This window comes from Lates calcarifer, linkage group LG23 (assembly GCF_001640805.2).
Source record: "Lates calcarifer isolate ASB-BC8 linkage group LG23, TLL_Latcal_v3, whole genome shotgun sequence".
In the NCBI taxonomy this organism is placed as follows: domain Eukaryota; kingdom Metazoa; phylum Chordata; class Actinopteri; family Centropomidae; genus Lates; species Lates calcarifer.
Window position 1 is genome coordinate 13,321,287 of NC_066855.1, and position 25,410 is coordinate 13,346,696.

General features: G+C 41.5%; 1 protein-coding gene across 1 annotated transcript; it reads left to right on the forward strand.

Annotated features, from left to right (window-relative positions):
- LOC108899058 (proteasome activator complex subunit 4B) lies at positions 1-25,358 on the forward strand. Its single transcript, XM_018699323.2, has 39 exons — positions 1-82; positions 379-557; positions 1,815-1,901; positions 2,677-2,863; positions 3,243-3,332; positions 3,938-4,002; positions 4,231-4,381; positions 5,098-5,196; positions 5,645-5,714; positions 6,808-6,875; positions 7,442-7,645; positions 9,629-9,786; positions 10,119-10,214; positions 10,325-10,380; positions 10,508-10,564; positions 10,671-10,726; positions 10,839-10,937; positions 11,031-11,093; positions 11,241-11,336; positions 11,542-11,673; positions 13,506-13,715; positions 13,817-13,953; positions 14,120-14,173; positions 14,524-14,653; positions 15,111-15,192; positions 15,307-15,460; positions 15,916-15,982; positions 16,075-16,200; positions 16,421-16,573; positions 16,700-16,804; positions 17,686-17,777; positions 17,951-18,082; positions 18,349-18,551; positions 19,477-19,562; positions 19,762-19,890; positions 20,876-21,031; positions 22,048-22,186; positions 22,392-22,525; positions 24,325-25,358. Exons 2-39 carry the CDS (start codon positions 388-390, stop codon positions 24,457-24,459), a joined length of 4,428 nt encoding a protein of 1,475 aa, XP_018554839.2. The 5' UTR covers positions 1-82; positions 379-387; the 3' UTR covers positions 24,460-25,358.
- Positions 25,359-25,410: the final 52 nt, after the last annotated feature.

Genomic DNA, 25,410 nt, shown 5'->3' on the forward strand with positions numbered 1-25,410 from the left:
AAACCCTGCGCAGAAAGAGCTGACCTGCCTCTTCAACAGCATTGCCTCCTTCTACCATCCATCCAATCATGGTCGCTGGCAGGTAAGCCTCTCTCTCCCTGGCACACATATACACACACAAATGCACACACTGTGAGTAAGTTGTGAATGTGTTTTCAGCTGCTTGCTGTCACACTCCTTTGATTTATAACCTGTCCTTCAGGAACTGGCTGGCTCTCCTTGCGCTAACAACACAATAATGAAATGCACAAGTGCCGGAGAAAAGAGCGATATCACAGATCTGTTTACAGACTGTGTGAATGTGTCTCCAGATGATAACGCTAATGTTGATGTTGTGTGTGTGCGCGCGCGCGTGTGTGTGTGTATGTACGACCTCAGTCTCGACTGATGCGGCTGCTACAGCGTCTCCCTGCCAGTGTTGTGCGCCGCGTGCACCGGGAACGTCACGCTGCCCCCAGCTGGATCACGCTGGTTCCTGAGTGTCAGAGGCTGAGGGATGAAGACTTGCAGGAGTTCACCCGCAGCCTCATTGGTGCCGCCCTGCTGGCCATGTTCAGGTACTACATTCTGGTTGATGTTAGGCATTAGTACAACTACAACACAGGAAGACAGCCTCTGGAGAGAGATCTGGAGAAATTTTAACACTCAGGACACCTATTACTACACATGTGCTTTCATACATAACACCCTCATACACACACATGCATATATATGATATATACATGTTAATACAAAGATATGTGCACATGCACATGCATTAGATAAATATTACCAGTGAATATAACTTGACATGATATTGTGAGCTTGTCTTAAAAACAGCCTGGGTCACTACATACACTGCATACACATAGTAACTCAGCATTATTCAGCAAGTGATTTATTTATAGAGTGCATTTAAAGCAAGATGCACAAAGTGGTGAGAAGATAAAGCACAATAACAGGACACAAGAGGCTTTAAAAGCAAAAGCATAGTACAAAATAAGCAGTAAATATTAATACAACATTTGAGAAGTGAAAATCATAAGTATGAGGATGATATTAGTTGTTAAGTAAAGCCATTCTGTAAAAACAATTTGTAAGATGACATTTAAAAACAAAGAGAGTGCAAGACAACCTCATGCTAAGTGGGTAGGCCTGGGAGGAACTATTTCTACTCAGGCAGAAATAGGAACTATAGGTGTCATTGTGGGAGTAGGTGTGAGCATTCTGTTGCACTCTCAGAGCCAATCAATGCTCTTGTTAACCCACATTTAATGACCAGAATGTCTCCAGACATCCATCTTTTCAGCCAGAACTTTTGTTCGCAAATAGATTCTTACTGCATGTTTGGTTTGACACCTCCCAGATTTCAGTTAAATCTCAGCAAATATCACAGCTAGTTGTTGATTGCCAGGAATAAAATTTGGGTGAATACAACTGTTATTTCAACAGCATTTCAATGACTCTATGTAGTTTGTAGTCATGGATAACAGTTATATTTAACCCAGACATATAAGTTACCTTCACTTTTCAGCCAAATTTAGGCTTCTGGCAGTTTTGACAAATACATTCTTTGTTTGCCTGTTGTTTACATTGTTGTTTACATAGTTGTTACTGTGTAAACATGAATCACTGCCCGTCGATTATCTAACAAGTCCAAACCCTGCTGTGTCTCTCTCTCTGAGACTGCAGTCACACAACAGGCTAATCTGGACAAAGACAGGTCATCTGTGATTATCTACCTTCGTGTGTGTGTGTGTGTGTGTGTGTGTGTGTGTGTGTGTGTGTGTGTGTGTGTGTGTTGTGTTCATGTGCCCCCTTCTGGCGATGTGCAGTAAAACCGGCAGTACTGACGCAGCCTACGCGCTACAAAACCTGGCTCTCCTCACACCAGAACTTGCCATACCACCTGTACTTGAGAAGTAAGTACCTGTGTGAGATATCTGCTATGAACCATGTTGACCATCTGAGCCTTTACTCTGTTATTAATTCTTTAGTAACTCATTATTCTTTTTCTTACTTTCATGGGGAATGATAATATAATACACAAAAAACATAATCTGAGGTTTTTGGGATGTAAACAGGAAGTGTAAAGTTGCAGTGAAGCCAGCTGGTTAGCTGAGGGCTATAATTTACGTCATGTCAGTTTAGCCTGCCATGTATGTTTGTTTCCATTTTTGCAAACTGCCACCGTTAAAACTATGCCAAATGAGCTATTAGCAGTACCTGTTTACAGAATACCCATGGATGTACAGACAAGTATCACTGGATTGCTATAGTGCTGAAGAAAACTTAAAAACACAGTATTGCTCAGGGACGTTCTGGAGTCATAAGAAGCTTCTTTTTAATTTCTAAACAGATTTATAGACATTTATTTGCTATGGAAAGCAGCTCTTTTTGGAGAGTGTAAGTAGGAAAAGGAGTATGGATTCAGGCGAATTGCAGCTATTGGGTGCTGAGGGTTTTAAAGCACCTTAATTGCCTGCATGAGCTGTGTGCCGTGTTGATAAGCAGGGCAAATCAGCACCCAAAATACAAGAATTACCCTCCAATTGCTTTCAGAACAGCGAACATGCACCTGCGCCTTTTACTTCATTCTGTATCTTTATCTCACGTCTCTCCCTCTTGACCTCCCCCGCAACAACTCTCCCATCATTCCACTTTGTTATGTACCTCCTTGTACCTCGTGTATGACAGGACTTACGCAGCGATGGAGACACTGACGGAGCCGCACACCCTCACCGCCACTCTCAGCTGCATGATCGGCATGGCTCGCAGCCTGGTTTCCCCTAACAACCATTACCCAGAGGGCCGTGCACATGTGCTCCCGCTGCTCATGGGCTCTCTGCCGGGGGTGGACCCCAACGACTTCAGCAAGTGCATGGTGAGTAATGGATGTGTTGATTAGTAATGAAGAAGAATTGTTTGACAAGTAGACAATGCAGCTCTTGCTGATTAAATTCCCTTCTAGCAGGCTCTGCTCTATCCTATTAATAATTCCTGAAAGTGGAATGAATATCTCAGTTTGAAGAACTCGCAATTAATGTGGCCCAGTCTTCAGTTTCTGCTTGGATTGTAAAATGGATCGGCTTTCTCTTTTGGTGCGCTCATTGTCTCCAGACTACATTAATCCATCACACCAGAAAAAAATTAATACATTTGAAAAACTTATTCCACTGACATCTGGTAGGTTATTCAATTCAGGCCGTGATCACGTCAGAAGATGTAAATTGATCTGTTTCCTGCTGTGTCGCTCTGTCCAGATAACGTTCCAGTTCATCGCCACCTTCACCACTCTGGTGCCTTTAGTGGATTGTTCTTCTGCTCCTTCTCGGCACAGCGATCTCTCAGAGGTACACACAAGACATAAATTCAGAATTTAATCACAGAAGAGATTAAATAAACATCTATAAGATGATGAGCAAAAGTGAAGTGCTCGGCATTAATAATTTAAACACACTTTAACTTTCTCTTAATGGAATAGATGTTGAACATTTTGGGAGAGTTAGATGAAAAATCCACTCTCTGCCTGTCTACCAGCACCGCTAAAGCTCAGTATTTAACACATTGTATCTCATTAGTTTAATTTGTACAAAAGCCAAAGCATGAAAAAAACAACATGTTGCGTTTTTTTCCTGTTTTGTCGTCACTGTGAGGTTGCCAGAGCCTAGCCAGCTGTTCCCCCCTGTTTCCAGTCTTAATGCTAAGCTAACTGTCTCCTTGCGCCTCCTTCATTTTTAATGGGAGGGCATGAGAGTGGTATCGATCCTCTCATGTAACTTTCTGCAAGAGCTTAAATAAATGCCAAACCATATCTTCAAAATGTTTTCATCACTTTTTGGAATAAAACAAGTTCTCATACACAGGCAGGAATAAAAGCACACTTTCTTTTTTTTTTCTTTCTTTTTTTTTTTTTTTACAGATACACTAACTAATCATCTCTGTTTCTCCCTCTCAGATTGAGAAAGATCTGTGTTTTGCCTCAGCTGAGTTTGAAGACTTCGTTCTTCAGTTCCTGGACAGGTAGAGACAAATTAACAAGTCAACCTGTCACTTAGTAAAGCCTCGCCGTCAGCGTCTGAGTACGAGAGTGTCTCTTTGTGTTTGAAATGCACTGGGCTGCATCACTAGCTGTGCTGGTCGTGTAAAAAAAAAAAACAGGCTTTTTTGATTTTTCCACCTTAACGCTGTTGACATTTTCATTGCTGACAGCGTGTGCTTGTGTATGTGTGTGTATCTGTGTTCGTGCAGGTGTTTTGCTCTGATAGACAGCAGTACCCTGGAGCAAACGAGAGATGAGACGGAGACAGATACCCAGACTCATCTGGAGAGCCTGGTAGAGCTGGGCCTGTCCTCTACTGTTAGCACCATCCTAACACAGTGCTCCACAGAAGTATACAAGGTAATAGACACACTCCAAGATATATCCTTGCCTTAAAGGTAACGTCACTCTCTTTAATTAAGTTCATTAATTCTCCAATCCGAAACTCTAACTTTAACCCTCACTGAACTCTGACCTTAACTGAACAAGCCTTGTCTCTAATATAGACTACAAACATTAAAGGCCCCTCAAACTAATGAGAAACAGGGTTCTAAATGAACACAAAAGTTTCTATTTTACATGAAACATTTCTGTTTCTGCTGTTTTGTCTGCTCTCCTCACTGGTTTGAAGTGGGCGGAGCTGAGCTGGGAAAAGGCAATGTTATATATTTCTGTGATTTATAAATACTTTGATCAAAATATGATGACAATTGTAGGGTTATTTACTTGTGTTGCCATTTTATTGTCAATCAAATCTGATCAAATCACATCCACTCAGTTTTTAGGCTTAAACTCTTAATAAATAATAATAGGTTTCTGCAGCTACAGTTTGTCATGCAGGCTTTATGTAAGAACAAATAAACAAACAAAAAAACAAGCGTCAAGCCAGAGCTGAGCTCGTCCAGAGCCACAGAAGACAGGATACAGTTGGTATCACAGGCTGAGCACAACGTCTCATGACAAGCAAACTACAAAAAAAAAAAAAATCATGCTTAGGTGGTCAATATTTTCTATGCATACACATGAGCTACTACATATGCATCGTCTGATCCTCCTAAACTTTGCTTTTGTGGCAGGTGGCTCTGCAGAAGGTGTATAACTTTGCCACCTCCAACATCTTTGAGACGTGTGTGTCAGGCAGGATGGTGGCTGACATGTGTCGAGCTGCAGCAAAGGTATGCATGTGTGTTTATCAGGTGGTAATTTTTATATCTGTTGCTCTGCAATATATTGTAGATTTGTGAACTTGACTCCGTGTCAAGATCAAGAAAAAATGCAGAGCAGAAGATTATACAAGTTGATGAAGATTGTGATGTAGTTGTAAGAAATTCCAACTTTATAAGGTTATGATTAAAAATCATTGCATGTTATTTTATTTATTCTTTTTTTTTCATTCAGCCCCTCCAGTTACATGTCATACTGTAGTTAAATCCTCATTTACTGTTTGTTATTTTACTCATTTTTAGTGTTCAGTTGTTTAATTTAATCATTTTTTGAGAAATTAGTCTGTAATGATGTCATTTTCTGCATGCTTGTGTTTGTACATCTAAATGTGTGTGTATGTGCATGCATTGTGTGTTTGTCTGCATGTGTGTGTGTGTGTGTGTGTGCCTGTGTTTGCAGTGTCATCCCGCTGAGTCTCTCCGTCTGTTCGTCCCTCACTGCTGCAGCATCATTTTCCACATTACTGACAGTCAGTATCACATTGTGTGCGCATGAACAGTAGCGTTTGTGTGTGTGTGTGTGTGTAGGGTAGACAGCGTTTTTGCATGAAGACTGTTCAAGTTCTCTAGAATCTAATGAGCTTTGAACGAGTTCACGTGCAAGTTCATTCGCTGTTAAATGGAACCGACTGTTTGCACAGTGAAGATAAATCTTCATTCTTCAGGTTTTTAACACATTATTAGATCACAGTTATCTCAGAACAATTAAGAGACCTTATTAGACACAGGATTTAATTTTTTTGTCGATATTAGGCTTTCAGCAATTGTTTAATAAAGAGATGGCTAAATAGTATAAAAAGAGGTGTTACATTTTAACATTTTATTAATTATCATGCAAGGACTTAGAAATATAATTTATGTAACCACATATTTTATGTTTATTTTTAATTTATTTTATTGAAAAGCATCATACTGTAATTACCAAAGACTGATTAACAAGGCTAAAAGTACAACCATGCAACTCTTTGAGGCTATACAGTGTGTTTTAAGCTAGTTAATGCTAGCTAATGCTCACAATTAAAATGCTAAAATGTTGATGTAATAGGTGTAATGTTTACTATGTTCACCATCTTGGTTTCAATTTAGCATCCAAAATCTGCTAATAATTAACATTTTTGACATGATGGTGGCTCTAAATGAAAAAAAGGAATCACCAAAATTTTTACACTTCATCTTGAGAGGAATGAGAATGTCTGTACTGTAATTGATCACCATTCATTTAGTAGTTGTTGAGACATTTCAGTCTTTCCCACGAATGAACTCATGCTGGCGTTAGAGGAAATGCTGGGATTGCCAAAGCGAGTAGGATTCATCCTCTTGGGACCATGAATATCTGTACAAAATTTAGTGTCGCTGCATCCAGTACTTGCTGAGATCATTTCAGTCTGGGCTGAAGTGGTGGACCGACCACCTGACATCCCCAAAGGCACGCCGCCAGCAAGGCTAAAAACTGAAATGACCCCAACATTCAGCAGAACGAGCTCAGCCTCTCAAGAGAGCAATACAGTACATAACTCAGCTTCTTTATGTTTTGTGTGTGTGTGTGTGTGTGTGTGTGTGTAGACGAGGAGTTGCAGAGTGAAGAGGAGCTGGATAAGGAGCTGTTGTGGAATCTCCAGCTGCTCTCTGAGGTGAGACAAGGATACATCACAAGGGCTTCAGCACTCTAAAAAATATTAATGCGGCTAATTTAGGTCATCTATTTTATGCCTTAAAATGTTATTTAATCTAAAAATGATTGAAAACATTACAGTTGGGACACCATATTTACTTGATTCTGTTACAGATCAAATTTGTTTTGAGGATAATTTAGTCAGGCATCATATCCTCACTATGACTGTAGTGATCTATCTTGAATTAAGCTTTCTACAACTTCAGAATCAAATGAAACACTTAAAATACTACTACATACAATACAACTACAGCTATGATATTGTATGTGAAAAAAATGACGATGACCAAAAAACATTTTTTGCAGCGTGCACCCTGCACGGTCATAAATATCAAAGAGCTTTGTCGTTAACCAGAACATATTGATACCCTTTCTGTTTTGTTTTATTACTCCTGGGAGCGTGATGCGAATGGGAGCGAGCCAGATGCTGTGATTTACTGGAGAACCTCAATATTTAAGACACAACTCTCCACTGAATTGCCTGTTTCTCGTGTGTGTGTGTGTGTCTGTGTGTGTTGTTTTTAGGTAGCCCGTGTGGATGGTGAACAGCTGTTAAAATACCGGGGGGACCTGGAGCAGATCCTGTGTGTGTGCGTGCGTCTGCGCTGTAAACGGGCGTACACTCTCGCCTGCAGTTTGCTGGAGCACACACTCCGGTCGCTGTCCCTCATCTATCCCACCGAGTACCGCAGCACCTCTGGGGGCTTTAATTCTGACCTCCCCATACGGGTAAACACACACACACATACTAATACTGCTGCAATGCTTTACTGCACAAAAGGAGATGACTATAAGAGACAAAACAATTACCACTAATATTTAACCCTACAATCTAATACTTAAGTTAAATCCTGATCCTTGTTTCTAACTGCATAGTTTCAACTACGGTTTATTTGCAGACCTCTTCGAGTGGAAATTGCCTGTCATCACAGCTATTATAGCATCTAGTCTGTGACAGGAAACAATGAGGTTTTCTTGGAAATACGAAATGCCACAAGTAGAATCTTTAAAACCGCTCTTTCTCGCTGTTAAATTAAATGGGACGTTGCAGGCTTGGCAGCTGCAATGCCATTTCCATCTCCATGAAGACAATTAGAAAGCATTTATCAAAGTGAAATTAAATGGCTACACTGCTGGACCAAACACTAGCTAATACTGCTCTCTCTCTCCATTGCTGTCTCTTTATATTTCTGCATTGAAAACAAGTTGCTTTCTTTGCATGACAACTCAACATAAGGAAAATAATAAATTGCAAAGAAAGAAAATGGTGGTAATAATAAAATCTAACCCTACCCTAAGAAAAGAAATGCTCAGATGGTGAACATAAACTGAAAAATGCTTTCATTCATCCAAGATGGTGGTTCACTAAAGGGTCACAAGATAAATCTGAGGTGATCAGAGAAGGAAAAAAAATTCTCTTGTCAAAGTTATGAGAAATACTGAACACCTTGTATAGCCTGTATAAATCCTTCAATACATGTAATGTGAGAGGGAAAAGTGCTGCTTACAACATATGTCCACATCCTAACCTGCAGTAGAGGTAGGTTTGTAAGCACTGATCTAAGAAAGTCTCCAAATTACCCAGCACACATAATGTAGTGATAAAGTGCATCATTTTTCTGAACAGTGGACACTGTTATCCTGCCTGGCATTGTGTCCATGGTAGCTGATTTCTTGTCGGGAGAGGAGTTATTTTGTTTTTCTTTGTGACAAATCTGTCAAACTGGCTTCCATCCCAGTTAATAGTAATGGGAGGAATAGTAAAACACATCTCTCATTCTGACTTGGGAGTGTATACCCATTATTACAAGGTGGCTAAGCCTGGATAAACAGCCTAAATCAGCCAGTTTTGTTACATAGTGTTACCAAGTGAAACCATTAGTGTCAGTATTGGATTATACGTTAATGTAAGTGCCAGCAGTGGGGCATTTACAGCCATTCTGCCAGCAGAATGTGTAGTTATTTTTACAAAAATGGCTATATTGTTGGTGTGTATTGAACTGAGAGAGACATTTTCCTGCTTTTAATTTTTAGTTGTAAAAAAGCTGCTAATTTTTGCATTAAGTCGCATAATCTGGCTTTAAGGCTGGCAAGTGCAAACTCCTCCCTTTTACTTTGCAGCAGTAGGAGACAAACTGAGCCGCTTGCCCTGCAGTATCTCTGTAATGACCCAAAAGAAAAGCTTCTCTGGGATAGTGTTTTTTCAAAACCTTGATGATATTTTGTCATGTTTTTCTAAATGAGAGCAAAGCATATTTCTGTTTTGATGTCTAGGTGGCAGTAATTACAGCTGCGCTCCTCTGCTGCTTTCTGCAATTTCAGATACCGACCTCTTTTCATCTGCAGTTCACGGCCACTGATTCTGTATTTTGTTAAGATGTGATTTTCTTTGGGTTTCTTTCATTTTGTGGTATTTTGCTGGTTGGATTCATCGGTTGGTCTGTCATCACAGTAGATCAGTGTATTGCGTAATTTGTTTTCTTCTCCCCCCATTGTTTGGTGTCCTTACCCTTTACATGTGTTTCAAATAATTCAACACCAGAAGATGACACCGGTCTGCGGTTTTTAGGTGGATTGGTTGTTCTGGTTTGCTTGCCAGTTGTTCCAGTGGAAAAACTGGCAGCGACTCTCCCTCTCTCTCTCTCTCTCTCTCTCTTTTTCTCTCTCCCTCTACAACTCTCTGAGAAAAGCTCTTTCTCTCTCTCTCTCCAGGACTGGGGCAGAGCTGGGGATGTGGCAGCCTTGGGTGTGTGTTGGCACATGCCTAGCACGGAGGAGGAGAACTTTGTTTTCCAGCTGTTGTCCCGCCTCCTGCACCCCGAGCTGGAGCGAATCAAGGGTCACGTCTCTGGAGATCAGCCAATGAGCAGGTGTGCTGTCTTCTTCTTCTTCTTCTTCAGTTTTCCATTTTTAGACGTCGTCAGGCACACGCGCAAACAAAACAATGAAAACCCAAGCCTTTCATTATTGATTAATGAGATCTGCATCCAAAAAAATGAAACCTGAAGTCTAACATCTGTCTTTAATATCTGTCCTAACGCTTTTTATGGAGTCTAATCAAGAGCACAGACAGGGAAAAGTTGAATTTAGCTCCTTGAGGGTGTTGAAACACCACTATAGACTTGCCAAGTGAATTCTTAACACACATGTACACACTCACATACTGCTATGAAAGGACTGCAATGTGTGGCCTGATTCACAGGGAGGAGCTGTTGCAGAGTCTTGCTATTGTGCACCACTGCCTTCTTGGAGCTGGAAGCATGCTGCCCCCTCTGGATGGACCACACGTATCTGACCTGTGAGCCCTGCAGCTACACACACACACACACACACACGTGTATATGAAAAAACACATTTTTGTACAGGCTTTTCACGTTTTGCCCCCCCCTACATTTTGCGCCTCCTCAGGGTGCCCTCCATGGTGAACCTGGGGGAGATCAAGCTGTATATAGGTGTTGACTACGGTAAGGAAACACACAACACACGCACACATGCAAGTAGTCGCCTCCCTAGCCGTTTCAGTGGGTGATAAGGCCGCTCATCCTGTATTCTGTGTCCATACGGGACGTCTGTGTGTTCCCTCCCCTCCAGATGAGTCACGGGAGAACTACAGAGAGTCCATCTGCCAAACCATGAGACTGCTGCTACGTGAGTGAAGATTTTAACTCCAGTAGACTCCAGCTCTTAACTCCTCACTCTGTTTGGAATGTGATTGTAATGCACAATTAATCTATGTCCACTTTTCCCCATCCAGATCACATCTTGGAGCACTCAGAGGACGACACAAAGTCACTGTTTGTCATCATTAAGGTGCCCGGCCCCACATGATTTTTTTTATTATTCATGCACCGTATGTTATTATTCTATCGCAGTAGGCCCGTAAAGGTCTCACGGCGCCCTTTCTCTGTCTGTCTGACTACAGATCATCAGTGACCTCATGTTTTTCCGAGGTACTCACAAGAAGGAGTTTGACTCACGCTGGAAAAGCTTCACTCTCGTCAAGAAGTCCATGGAAAACAGGGTGAGTTGGTAAAGCGTACAAGGCTGCTGATTGTTGTCAGTTCCAGTGAGTCACTTGTCAGGAGATTTAAGCATGTCGCCTCTCTTCCCGCAGCTTCATGGGAAAAAGCAGCACATTAGAGCCCTGCTCATCGACCGGGTTTTACTCCAGCACGAGGTTAGTTCGACAGCACTTTGCGCTTTGTGAGGCGGTCACAGACGTGGCTGTAATCACGCGCATGTAAAATAAAATAAAACGCCTTCTGTCATTATTACTCAGAAGCTTCTGTTTTCATATTTGAAAATGATGTTTCTGTGTGAATAGATGAGGAAGCTGGTGGTTGAGGGCAGTGAATATAAAGTGGTTCATCAGGAGCTGCTCTGCGATCTGCTGCTGCTCTCTACCAGCACTTACAGCCAGGTAACCCACAAAACACACATTAATTAATCAGTTCATTTATTTTAATGAGAAAAATATAGTCAGAACATCTGTTAGTCCCCATTTTCCTGATGCCATGAACATAAATATGTTATGTGGAATAGAGATTAATTGAGAATACGTGTATATACATCTGTATGTGTGTGTGTGTGTGTGTGTGTGTGCGCGCGCGGGCTTGTCGTTGCAGGTACGCAGCAGGGCCCAGAATGTGCTGACAGCCGCGCTGGGAACCTATAACTTCTCCTACAGAGACCTAATTCCCCGAATCCTACAACTGCTCTCACCACAACACACCACCGGCATGCAACAGCAGTTGAAGGTACCACACAAACACACACGCACACAAACACACACACATGCACACAATTGTTCATACTGGTCACTGTCCATGGTGCTGAAACATGAAGTTAGTTCCAGAACCGTGCGCCCCCTCCCTGCACTGGTTACCTGTGGCCTTCAGCACCGTTGCCCTTTTTCTCTCCTTACATTCCTGTTAGCAGGCTGAGGTCTGCAGAGCAATTCAGGGTTGACCTTCCCTTGTGATAGGGTGATGGGTTAAATTACGTTTATATTTACTTATATTTAATCTCCTGAAATCCTTCAGGGTGCTGCTGGCCAAGAGCAAAGTCCATAGAAATCACGCTTTGAAGACCACTAACAAATTTTCTTCAGAACACCCATGTGTGTAGGGAACTGTTGCCAGTAAAAAGAAATATGTAGGAAGAAATTTTGTGAGTGCGAATTCTATGGTTCTTGATTACTCTACTATTCCAATGCTGGCTGTTTGGTTGCTTGCATATTTGTTCAAGCCACACACACACACATATGAGATTCATGATTTATTGTTCACTTTTAATTTGGGATAAATTTCATGACACCGTGTTTATAGTGCATTAAAAATGGGCAAACAGTGTATAAGTTAATGAATGAACATGTCCATGTTTTTCCATTTCTCTGTAATACCCTGTAATTGGATTAACACAATGTCGTTTCAGCTCCCAAGAACAGTGACATGGTGTCTTGGTTATTCACCTCCTGCTGCAGTATTTTAATTGAAATGAAATATTTCAGTGATGAAGAGAAATACCTTTATGATACAATGCCGTCACGATATTTCTTGACTTTATGAATTGCAAAGATTGCCTGAATGGAGAATATTCAAGCTGCAAAGATACACCGGTGATGTCAGAATTAAACTGAGACAAAAGTCCAGATTCTTTGTCCTCTCAATGTAGTCTACAATAGTCTCTGTAGATTTGTCTTAAGGTGTCCTCATTGAAGACGTCACTGTTTTATGTACGATTCGCTAAACTGGTCAGCACCTAAATCTAGAGGGAACTTTCAATGGTTGCAGCTTATTCTCAAACCAATTTTCTTTGACTATCCCTCTTACTTAAAACTATTTTTAATTCCATATAGATCATCATGTAATTTTAAGACATACTGAATATCCTTTTCGTCTTTGTTCCCGGAATTTCTAAAGAAACCAGGAGACGTACATTTAATGTAAAGCCCCATCTGATTGGAATACTCCGCCCAGCTCGCTTAGATCTATTACTTCTTTTCATGTCTTTAAGGCATCTCTTTTAATTCATCTTCAAACAACCTGCTCTTCTTTCTAATTATATATAGGCATGCATGCATATGTGTGTACTTTTATATATCTATGTGTGTACATATGTAATTATGGAAATAATTTCCTGTTTTTTGGTAAGTGCTTGTAGAATTATGTTATTATTGATAGTCTATTATGGGTATGTTTTTTTTATGCGCTGTGAAATACAAAGGGGAATCAGTGGGAGTGGCTAGGCCTGGGGGAGCTTATGTATGTTTGATTGTATCTGTGCTGTTTTGTTTTATGATGCATTGTGTATTTGTGTTAAGGACCCCTTTGAAAACAAGATGGTTCATCTCAAGGGTTTATTGAGTTGTATCTTATTTCTGTGACACATATTTGTCTGACATGGGACCACCCATGTCAGACCATTCTAGCCCCAAATTGAGACCCAGAATGTAACTATTGTTTTGCAAGTTTAATGTTCATACTGCCACAATCTTCCTCTGACTTCATTATTTAATGTAGTCTGTCATATGTCTTTATTGTGTGTGTGTGTGTGTGTGTGTGTGTGTGTGTGTGTGTGTGTTGCTCAGGGTGCTCTGTACTGCCTGCTGTGTGTGCACAGTGGTGTTTGTCTGGCCAGCGCAAGGGACTGGGACTGCGTTGGGGAGATGTGGCCCACCCTGGTCCGCTGCGGCCTGTCGCCCTCGATGACCCTGGAGAAGCCGTCCATCGGTCGACTCCTCGACGACATCATCGATAGGATCCATCGCCAGCACGACACCATCGGGATCTATTTTACAGTGAGCAGAGTGTCCATTAGCAGCCTATACACCACCCTAATCTGCTCTTCTATTTTTTGTTTTTTTGTAATTGCATACTACTCCCCTACTTCCACTTGTAGGTGTCTGAGAGATGTATAGAGATAGCCAATCAAATCGCACAGTCTGACAGTCCTTTGCCTAGCTTAGAGGCACCGTCTGTAGAGGAGCTGAAAGAGGGGCTTCAGCGTCAGCGAATCAGAAACGTCGTTGCTGCAAGGTGGGTATACAGACTAGATCACCAGTTATTATCACTCACTTCCAGTGCCCTGTTAGCCTCTCTCAATGTTACATGAGTGCTAGAGATCATAGCATCTATTGATTTTTTTTTACTATTTGTAGGTTAGCGCTGCTACTGATTAATGCTTATTTTTCTTTTCTTACAGGAAATATGAGAAGCTGGTCAATGATCTCTTGGACTGCCTTGAAGACAGAGACCTGTAGGTTTTCTCTCCAACTGTATATGTATTATACAGTACAGTACAAATGTTTCAGGCAGTTTTAGGCACTGATGTAATGTGTAAAGAGAGAATGCTGTCAAAAATAATCCCATGATTGATTTTTATTCATTTATTGACCTCATGTGAAGTGCAGCAAACAGAAAAAACTTAAATCAGATCAGTATTTCTTATGATGGCATGACAGACATAACCACAACCTGTAACTGTTGCAAAAGCACTTTTCTCCTGCATCATCTTTTCTATCATAGGAATAACACTCCTCAGTCACTTGTTGTTTTACTACCTATCCTAATGTTTCTAATGCGCAGCTGTGTTTCCTTGTGTTTAAGGCCCTGGAAGTTTGAGCACATGGCCACAGACCTGCTCTCTCTCCTGCTGAGAGAAGATCACCCACTGCCCCCTGACGCCATCCTCTACTTCACACAGAGCCTCATACATGACTCCATCAGCATACGCAAGGTCTGCCGCTGTGTGTGTACTCGTGTGCATGTCTGGAGTTTGTGTGGCTAAAGGGTAAACAGTTTATGGTAAAGCATTTGACATTCAGCTGGGTTATAAGGACAGAGACGGGGCATGAACAAAGCTACAGCATTCAGTTTACATCAAACCTCATACACACAAAGTAAAACTGAGACTTACCAGCCAACTATCACGATTAGGAAAAAGGTACAGACAGCACTTTTAATACTTGCAGCTCTTTTTGACTGGACCCAGAGCAGCCACTGTGTTTATGTGGAGCTCCAATTAAAGTGTGCTACCTGCAGGTCTGAATCTAATTGTAGCTCAGGGTCAGTTTGTGGCATCAACTCTGGGATCTGAGCATCTACTCCCAACAGTCAAGATGAGGCAGAGAAATGCCAAACTTCTCTCATAATATGTCACTTTTCTCTTGTGTATCCTGTTTTTTCTCTCTTAGGTGGCGATCTCAGCAATGGCTGGGATCCTGAAGCAGCTGAAACGACCGAGACAGAAAGTGGCAGTGAAGCCATCAGATATCAGTCAGTATGCACACACAAACACACAAGAAACACTCACAGGCACAACTTTTACTTGTACTTCTTGTTAAATGTGTGCGTGCGTGTGTTCAGGATGTATTTGTGTTGTGTTTTTAGGTGGCATTGAGGATCCAGAGGGTGTGTGTGTAGGGGATCGCGAGGGGAATCGCTGGCTGCAGTACGACAGCAACAACCTACCTCTCAGTCAGGAGCAGTGGGACTCTCAGCACTATGTGGAGAAAACACACTGGGGCTACTACTCATGGCCGAGGTAAAGAGAACGACTTAACTGCTGGATTTAGAAACTGAAAGGCTGATTAACTGCTTGGTTGGATGGAGCTAAATAGTTGATTGACTTAAGTGTCTGGTTGATTTGAGACTTGTCTTAGCAGCTCTGTGGGTAACTTTATGTCTGACTAACTGCCGGATGACTGATCTGAGTGGCGGGATAACTAGCAGTGCGTTCTACTGACTTCCTGTCATGGCCTGGCCTAGATAAGGCTGACTGAATGACTTACTGCCTGGCCTAGATAGAAGCATTGATGTATAGGTGGAGGGCTGGCTAGCTGTCTCAGTGTGCGGACAGCTTGCTGACTAACTCACTTTTTAATCGTTCATTTATCCTTGATGCTTATTTGAAGACAGTATGTGTCTATCCATATTTTTTTCTGTGCGTTGTTATCTATAAATCACAGCAGCCTCTTCTTTGTCTCCCGCTCCTTTCAGAGAAATGATGATCTATGCAGCTTCTGAAAAGCCAAGAGATGACCTGCCGTATGAGGAGATGAGTGAGGTGCCTGCTCATACCGTGCCACACACAAAATCTCTCACTGATGCCTCAGTATTACTGTTATTACATTTGGTGTGTGTTTGTGTGTCGCTCAGGGTGAAAAAATCATCTTTGAATATTTCTCAGACCCGGAGTTTATTGACCAGCTTATAGAGTTTCTCTCTCTGGAGGATCGGAAAGGAAAAGACAGCTTCAACCCCCGACGTTTCTGTCTCTTCAAGGTGCAGTTTAAATCCTCGCCCTCAATCGATCTGGCAAACCTTTTACAAAGAAGTGACACAGCATACCACCGGTAGCCAAGGCTGAATTGAACTCCACAGAGCCGGAATTTGTGTCATCAACTGCTGTGATTCATTGTTCTCCGTCAGTCAGCTGACAGGACACTTTCTTTCTTTCTTCTCCCCATCGAACAAACCATAATGCCCCGTGTTTGATTGGCAGGGGCTGTTTCGTAACTATGGAGACGTGTTCCTGCCATTGCTGTGGCCTCACCTGGAGCAGCTCGCCAGCGACCCCCATGAGAGCTCTCAGCACTGTGTGTGTGAGATTACTGCAGGACTAATCAGAGGCAGCAAACTCTGGAGCTTCAGCAAGGTGCTGGAGACACACACACACACACACACACACACACACAGTGGCAGATATACACATTGCACTGCTTTTTGATAAGAAAAGTCAATATTAATAAAAACTTTCATTATTGTGTGTGTGTGTGCTCAGGTGGACAGGTTATGGCAGCTTTTGTGCCCTTTGATCAGAACAGCATTAACCAACATCACAGTGGAAACCTACACAGACTGGGGCACCTGCATCGCTACTGCCTGTGTGAGTTGCTCACATGCATACAAATACTCTATATGCAACATTGCTTAGGGCTCATTAAAGAAATGTGGGAATTGATCTGTTTATTTTCTATATAAAAGGCAATAAAGATCAGATTAAGAAGATTAAAAATCAATAAAATAAACATTCAGGTGAAAATTGGATTTTGAATCCACCATTTGCAGCACAGACACCCTTTAATTCAACAATTTCTCGTTATTTTTAGCCATGTAGCAGCATGGCTCCAAAGATGGGAATATCAGTCTGTCAGCTGGTCCACCTCTTTGGTACAGACTTAAATATTCCAATTACATAGGGGTTGGCATGAAATGATGTACACTCATTCATGGTCCCCAGAGGGTAATCATCATGACTCTGGTGTCAACAAACTATTGAATGGATTTTCATGATGAAGTAAAATTTGGTACACACATTCATGTCCTCCTTAAATAGTTAGTGAGCCCTTCACCTTTCATCTAGTGCCATCATCAGGCCAAAATTTTGATTTGTTTAATTTGTTTTAATGGCTATTTCAGCAGAGCACATGACTTGAATTGATGAGGGGATGAAATTTTGTTGAAAATCACAAGACTGAAAATCAAAACTGATATGATATGCCTGTGTGTTCCCTTGTTGTACTGCTGACTTACAGTCATCTGCTAGGAAATCAACATCTCATTCTAGGAGACAGGTATAATGAACACATAATTATGATCATATGATACAAAAAACACCTTTAGTTTTGAACCAGAACCTGCTTTCTCTGTTTCCAGTTGGAGGTAAAAGCATGAGAATATGTTGAACACAGTAGGCTCCCTCATGTTGCCAACCTGAAATAACAGTTCCAAAAATAAGCCTGTTTTGTATTGGCTGCCTTCCAACAGGAGGGCCGGGACCCCAGGAAACTCCACTGGCTGTTTGAGCTGCTGATGGAGAGCCCCCTCAGTGGAGAGGGCGGCTCATTCAGGGATGCCAGGTATGTGTGTTTGTGTGTATGTGCGTGAATAACTGCACACTGCAGTATTTCAGGGGTTTTTGATTTCAGGCTGCTGTAGTAACCCAAGCTGACCTATGTTGAGCTGAAGTGCTGCAATAACACAACGACCCCCCACCACCACCACCACCCCCCTCTCTCTTTTTCTCTGTCAGTTTGTTATATGTGCTTCAGGGAGGTCTGGCCCAGCAGCAGTGGAGAGTTTCTGAACTGCTGCACAGGCTGCTGTCTTACCTGGAGCCCAAACTCACCCAGGTGTATAAGAATGTCAGGGAGCGCATTGGCAGGTACCAATATTGTATCTCCTCTGGATTATATAATCATGTTTAAATAGGTTAATCAAATTATCTTGTGTGTACTATTTGAGCTGTTCAGTTTTAAGCCTCTTTGTCTATCTGCATGTCTGTCTCTACAACCTCTGCTGTGCATTTGTGACTCTTTTCCCCTTCTGTTTCTTTTCTTTTCTGTTTTCCCCACACACACCCCTCCCCTCGCCTCTCCTGCTGCTCCCCCCCCCCCCCCCCCCCCCTTCTCTCTCTCCCTCTCTCTCCAGTGTCCTGACCTATATCTTCATGATCGACGTGGCCCTGCCCCACACCCGGCCCACCTCCTCCCCCCACGTGGCAGAGTTCATCACTCGGGTCCTAGAGCGACTCAAGCCCCTCACATCGGAGCCGGAGATCCACAACCACGTCCACGAGGAGAACACCCAGGAGACGGACGAGCGCACCCAGGCTGTCAAACTGCTCAAAACGGGTCAGGATGCAGATGCAAGCATGTTAACTCTGTGTGGTGGATGGACGTGGTGTGGTCCGGGGGTAGACAGTGACTGTGAGAAAAAATATCTATATCTATCTATCTATCTATCTATCTATCTATCTATAACAGCTTGTTCTTTGATGAAATAGGACACACTGAAGCCAGATGAAACAAACTAAAAGCTGTGATCCGTTATTGATTTCAACCCTTTAATTCTACTTTAAAAGGTAGTGAGGTGCAGATGACAGAGAATTTCAAGGGTGTGCGTTCAAGCCTCTCAAAAAGATGTTCCAATTCAATATGTGTGAGGGTGTCTCTAATATTACCATTTGCACAGGTCAGATAGTGCAGTAATTTGTACCAGATTTTATTATTGATTTTGTTTTCCTCACAGTTACAGGCTAAAGCCATCTGTGTGGCTAAATACCATTAGCGGTATGTAAGCCAGAGCTATTTACACAAAATAGGGAATTATAACATTATAGCATTTACCAAGCAGCAGTTATGTCTTTAAAGGTTGAGTATATTTGAAACTAAAAATCATGTTCATTTTTCAGAAGATAATTCATTTTAATTATTATCTGGACTTCCTTATTTTGTGTTTATTCATACCCACTCAGGTGGTGGGATACCATTTTCCCAGAGACAGAATTTAGATCTCATTGCTTGTCTTAACATTTGCGCATTGTTGCTCTTTCAGTTTCTGTTATTACTCTAATCTCCTTTATACAGATAAATATCTGCTTATGAAATTATCCAAATCATTAGTTGCTAAATCATGATAGATTGTGTTTTATTACCAGTACAATGCAGTAAGGTCACAGTGCCAAATCTGATGTTCGAATTATTTGGCAGCAATCCAAAATCTCCTCTTTGTGTGTGTGTGTGTGCTTGTGTGTATGTATGTGTGCGCCATTTGCAGTGTTGAAATGGTTGATGGCGAGCGCAGGGCGAACTTTTACCACTCCTGTTCAGCAGCAACTACAGCTCTTGCCTCTACTCTTCAAGGTAACAACACACACACACACACACACACACACACACATACAGTTAACACACATACACACACAGGTCCCAGCACAGCATTATTACCCACTCAATCTTACTTGCCCATTAAACTCAATTTCTCTCTTCATTTACTCAAAGTGCGTAGCTGTGTGTCTTCCTACCTCTCTCCATCTCTCTCACTGTTTCTCTCTCCCTGCAGATTGCCCCAGTGGAGATTGATGAGAGCTATGATGAGATGAAGCAGGATGCACGCACGTGTCTCTCTCTCATGTCCCAGGGCCTGCTGTATCCTGAGCACATCCCTCTGGTTCTGGCAGCCCTGGAAGAGGTAATATGCGCACACGCACATATACACACACACACACAACCACATACACACACTGGCCCACCTGCCTGCTGTCAGTGTTCCGAACCTAATGCAGCCCAAGGTGTTGTAAGACTAAAAACAACCTGTGCTATTTTAATTTGCTTACTTTGTGATGCTTACAGTATTTTCTGCTGTGAGTTTTGTATGTGAGTGGCACCCCTGTGGAGAAATATCTGCTCTCAATTGCTCTCAGAGTATCTAACCATTGTGGCTGCAGTTTCATATTTGATAGTAGGTGTAATGAGAAAGCCTTCCAACATTTCTTGGTTTCACCTTGACACCCGAACTGCAATATTTTTATCTTGTGGGAACAAAATATCATGTTATACGCAGGTTATTTAAAGGAAAGTTAAGGAATATCAATGCAACTCTCATAGCTTTATGCTAATGACGCTACAGCCAAGAGACAGAGCTTAGTTAGCTTAGCATGATGCAGAATATTAAATACGAGCAGTACTAATGACAGTTCCGTGAGTCTTAGCCATATTTTGTGTTTAGCGCTAATTAGCACATGTTACCATGCTAACACACTGAATTGTGATGATGAACATGATAAACATTACATCTCAGATCAGAATGTTAGCATGTTTACATTAGCACATAGCTCACTGGTGTGCAGTGCACAGAGCTGTAGACCATGCCGAAGCTGAAAGACTTTCAGTGTATGACAGGTGAAAATAAAACTGGCAGACAAATGCATATGAAATTATACAAATTTGTCTTGTTCTCACAAGATAATAACCTGTGCACACAACGTGTATTATGTGTATGCAGCAAAATACCTCATGTCCACACTATTTTAGTATTTTGTTTGTGCCAGATACATAAAAACATCATCTTTTGGGATTTAAGGGGCTTTGCACAAACTCCGACCCCATCTCTGTCTATCTTTATCTCACTCCCCATCCCCCCACCCCACCCCACCCCACCCCATCTCTCTCTCTAGATGGCAGGCAGCAGATCATGGCACGCACGCTACTCAGTGCTGACCTACCTCCAGATCATGGTTTTCTACAACTTGTTTACCCTGCTCAGCGTGCCCACCGAGGTGTCCCGCATCCGAAAGCTGGTGATGCAGCTGTTGCTTGACGAGCAGCTCGAGGTAACGTATACACAGAGAGGCAGCAAACACTGCTTTAATACAGACGTCGCCCCCTCTGTAAGGTGTAATTGTCACGGGATTATAAATGGCCACTTATTGTCCCCTGGTCCCTCCTCACTAAATCTTAATCCTCCTTTTCTATTCACGGTTATTGCTTAAAAATAACCCTCCACCTCACTGCCCAGCTTGTAATTTATTTTCCTATTTTGTTGCCTTCCTCTTCCTCTGTGTGGATGTTGATAGTGCACTATGGCTGTCTTGCACTCCTTTGTAGCTGGTTGTAATTGAAATGATCTAAAAATAACAGCATAACTCAATCTAATCCCCAAAACATAAATTAGGAAAGCATATTTGTTTTGACCGTTAATGTTAACAGTTGTTATGTTAATTAATTATTAATGTATGTTTATTGAATGTAATAATACCTGTGCACAGATCTTTTGTACAATCCATGTCTCACTTGTATCTGCCCTTCTTTAACCTGTCTCTTTCCATTGATCTGGATGTCCGGGTGAAAATCAATAAGTGTCATGCTTCCCTCAAGATGTCTACATTTCAAAAACAGTCACTGTGCTTAATATTTTGTAAACCGTGTAAGTGTACAGCTGGTGAATGTGTTGTCTCTGTGTCATTGTCTGTTTCAATGCCTCAGCCGTCACTCAGCGCTTTTTCATAATTTATGCAAAGTGATGCAGGAAGGCAGTGATGTTCTGCAAGTGAATCTTACCTCAGCTCAACTCAGCATCTATCCCTTCTTCTCCTCCTCCTCCTCCTCCTCCTCGCCTGTTCATCCCTGTCCCATGTCCCTTTGCTTTTCCCCCGATCTCTTTGCACTCACCTCTTTTAATAAATTGTGTATGTGTTTCTCGCCTCAAAAACTGCCTCATGCTCTCGACCGCATCCTTTATTTGTCGGTTGGGATCTTCAGAGGTTTCTCTTTTTTTTCTTTTTTCTTTTTTTTTTTTCAAATTATGACTCTCTTTTCTTTGTGTCCCTTAATCCCCCCCCCCTTGTAGGTGAGGGACATGGCAGGCACCACCCTCAGTGGTTTACTGCAGTGCCAGTTCTTTCCTCTGGACTCCAGTCTGCAGACACAGCTCCAGACGCTGAGTCAGACTCGCCTCCCCAAGGCCAGAGGAGAGCTGGCCTCCACGGGTACACACACACACACACACACACACACACACACACACCACACACACACACACACAGACACAAATGGAGAGTTAAAATGGGCCTAATCATTTCAAGGTTCACAATTCCCATGGGATAAGAAAGGGTAATAGGGCAAGTATTACAGTGATTGCCTCACTGTGTGTTTGTGACGTGTGCGTAAATGTGCGTGTGTCCTTGCGCGCAGACTTAGTGCGGCGCCACGCCGGAGTGCTCGGGCTCAGTGCATGCATCCTGTCGAGCCCCTACGACGTCCCAGACTGGATGCCTCAGATACTGATGGACCTGAGTGACCATCTCAACGACCCACAGCCTATAGAGGTACACACACACACACACACACACACATGCTCGCACTCAAATACAAACATCTCGCTCAACACAGTGTGAGCTTAAAGAATACAATTTCATTGTCCAATTGAGGAGAAAATTGTGTCTTTGGCTTTACTTCAGGCATGAAGAAGACATACAATGTAATCCGTAGTGCAGAGTTTGAATAATACATTACAGTGATGGGGAGCCAATGATGATGATAATTTAGTGCTTCTCCTGTTGCAAAGTGAAAGAGATGAGAAAGAAAATACAAAGGAATACAGTTAAAAAAAATATATATTTGCAAGTAGATGAATTATCCTCTGTTACAAAGCTTCCTGGAAGGAATAGTTGTACAAATGTTTTTTTAAATGGCAGTTCTTGTGCTGAATAATAAAGGATACTAACACATCTGTAGTCTAAATCACTTCTGGTCATCATCCAATCAGATTGTATTGGTTGAAAAATGAAGGTACTCTATGTTTAAGTCATGATTACATCCTCAGTTGTAGCAATCATCAGTTTAATTCCGTTTTTGTGTCCTTGCTGAACCACCCTAACTTTTCACTCCAAACTTGTTCCTCTTTAAATAATTTCTACATCGCACATTTGAATTGTTATATCTGGCATTTTAACATCAATAAATTATTATTACCTCATCAGTTTTTAATAAATGTAAACAAATGAGACTATCGCTGGGAAGGATTGTCAGCTGCTGTCGGATCATTGTGGGTCTCCAGATCAGCAAGTGGCAGTAGCTTTTGTTTTACCACTTATAACTTTAAACTTAAGTGTAGTTCTCATCCAAAGAATGGATAGTGGCTGTTATTGAGAGCTGTTATGTGCTCTTAACTTTTTTGCGGTCTTTGAAACAAATGAAGCAAGAGAAAGAGCAATCAACGTCCTCCTCATTGCAGGAGTTTACTGCAGAGTTTAATGGAAATGTCCTGATTTTGATAAACAAACAAGTCACTTGTGAATGTACATTTTCACTCCGAGATGAAACAGTATAGTTATCCATGAGCAAAAGAGCTCTACTCAAGAGCTTCCTATGGCTATTGAGGTTAGCAGATATTACAGATAAAACATTTTGCAGGAGTTGTGTGGTTTACTTTGTAAATTGCATTTATACAGCACTATATAGACTCAACATTTATGACTCAGTAAAACCCTGAAACATTTTGTTGCACAGGTGAATGTCCCTTCAGTCCCAGTCTGTTTAAGTTTTCTAACTATGCGACAAAAGCCTGGAAAAGAAGACAAGATGGATTCTTTAAGCATTTTAGCAATTACTCTGATTCCTCCTGTATTATGTAGTAAATGATTTGTCAGTGATTTATGAATTTTGTTGTATACAAATAAGCTCTCCATAACTGTTTTTGGTTAACTTTTTTTGCAACTTATTGACTTACTTGGTTGAAGAAAAAAATCACATCTGTTACTTAAGTAGAAGTAAAAAGTAAATGAGGTTAAAAAAAATTATAGTTTAAGTATCAAGAGTAAAAGTACACATTACACAAGTGGTGTTATACAGTTATATTATTGGATCATTATTATACTGGTGCATTAATGTTGTAGTTGGAACAAATGATGACATCCTAATATATGAAGTAACTTGTAACTATAGTCGTCAAATAAATGTCGTAGAGTAAAGCACAAGTATCTAAAATTATACTTAGTGCTTAGTTACACTGCACCACTTTCTTTGTTGTTTGTGGTGTCTTGGAAGCCAATGGGTGCTCTGCACAGTTGTGTGTCCTGCGTGTCGGTAATTCATTCTAATTGATGATCATGTTGTTTACCCCAAGATGACTGTGAAGAAGACCCTGTCTGAGTTCAGGCGCACTCACCACGACAACTGGCAGGAGCATCGGCAATGCTTCACTGACGATCAGCTGCTGGTGCTCACAGACCTGCTGGTGTCGCCCTGTTACTACGCCTAGACAGCCAGCTGCCTTGCCAGGTCTTCTACAGACTGACCACAGAAAAATAATCACATCTTTTTTTTTTTTTTGTAAACACAGTTGGGAACTCCGGTCATCTGTGCAGCCTGTTAAAATAATAATATCTGATAATGTTGCAGTGGCTAAGAGCCCTGCCTCTGGAACCTCACGTGCCACTGTTGGCCTTCAGTGAACCCAGCAGGACAGCGGTCCTGGGCAAAACGGTTTCAAATATTTAACTTATTTGGTGTGTTTATTTTGTCTCACCAAGTAGCTCCACAGCCCCAAAGGTGGCCACTTTTCTTTAGACATAACCACCAGGTGCACTGTTTTTTTTGTTTTTTTTTTTGGTGTCTAGAGTACTGTATATTTAGCCACTGATTTGCCCAGATACTTTTGTGTCTTTTCATATCACCATTTCACTTTACTTTCAAAGGACTTTTAAGTAATACATAAAAACTTGGACTTGTCCATTCTTTTGCTAAATACAACAAGAAAAACGTATATGACAATATAAATATTTAGAATTAATAAATTACATTAATAGTACTAAATACTGCAAACACTAATGTTTAATACTATATACTGCGTAATATAATGTATATAACATTTACAAACATATATGAGAGAATAATAAATAATAAAATGTATATCATACAATATAACATTATATCATGTACCTATGCAACCTACTGTGTTGTATTATACAATAGCTCAGCACTGAGAGTTTTCTGTTGTTTCCAGTTGAATAAATTCACTGGATCATTTTTAAGGTGAGATGTATTTCACTGTAGAGAGGAGGAATGAGTGTTGCATACCGTATGTCTGCCAGGGTTGATTGACCATGCAAAATACCTACATCCATATCACATGCAGTGGCTGTTGACAGCAGATGATGTTCTGCACAGAGAGAGAGAGGGAGAGAGAGCTCAAACATGTGATACAGATGCT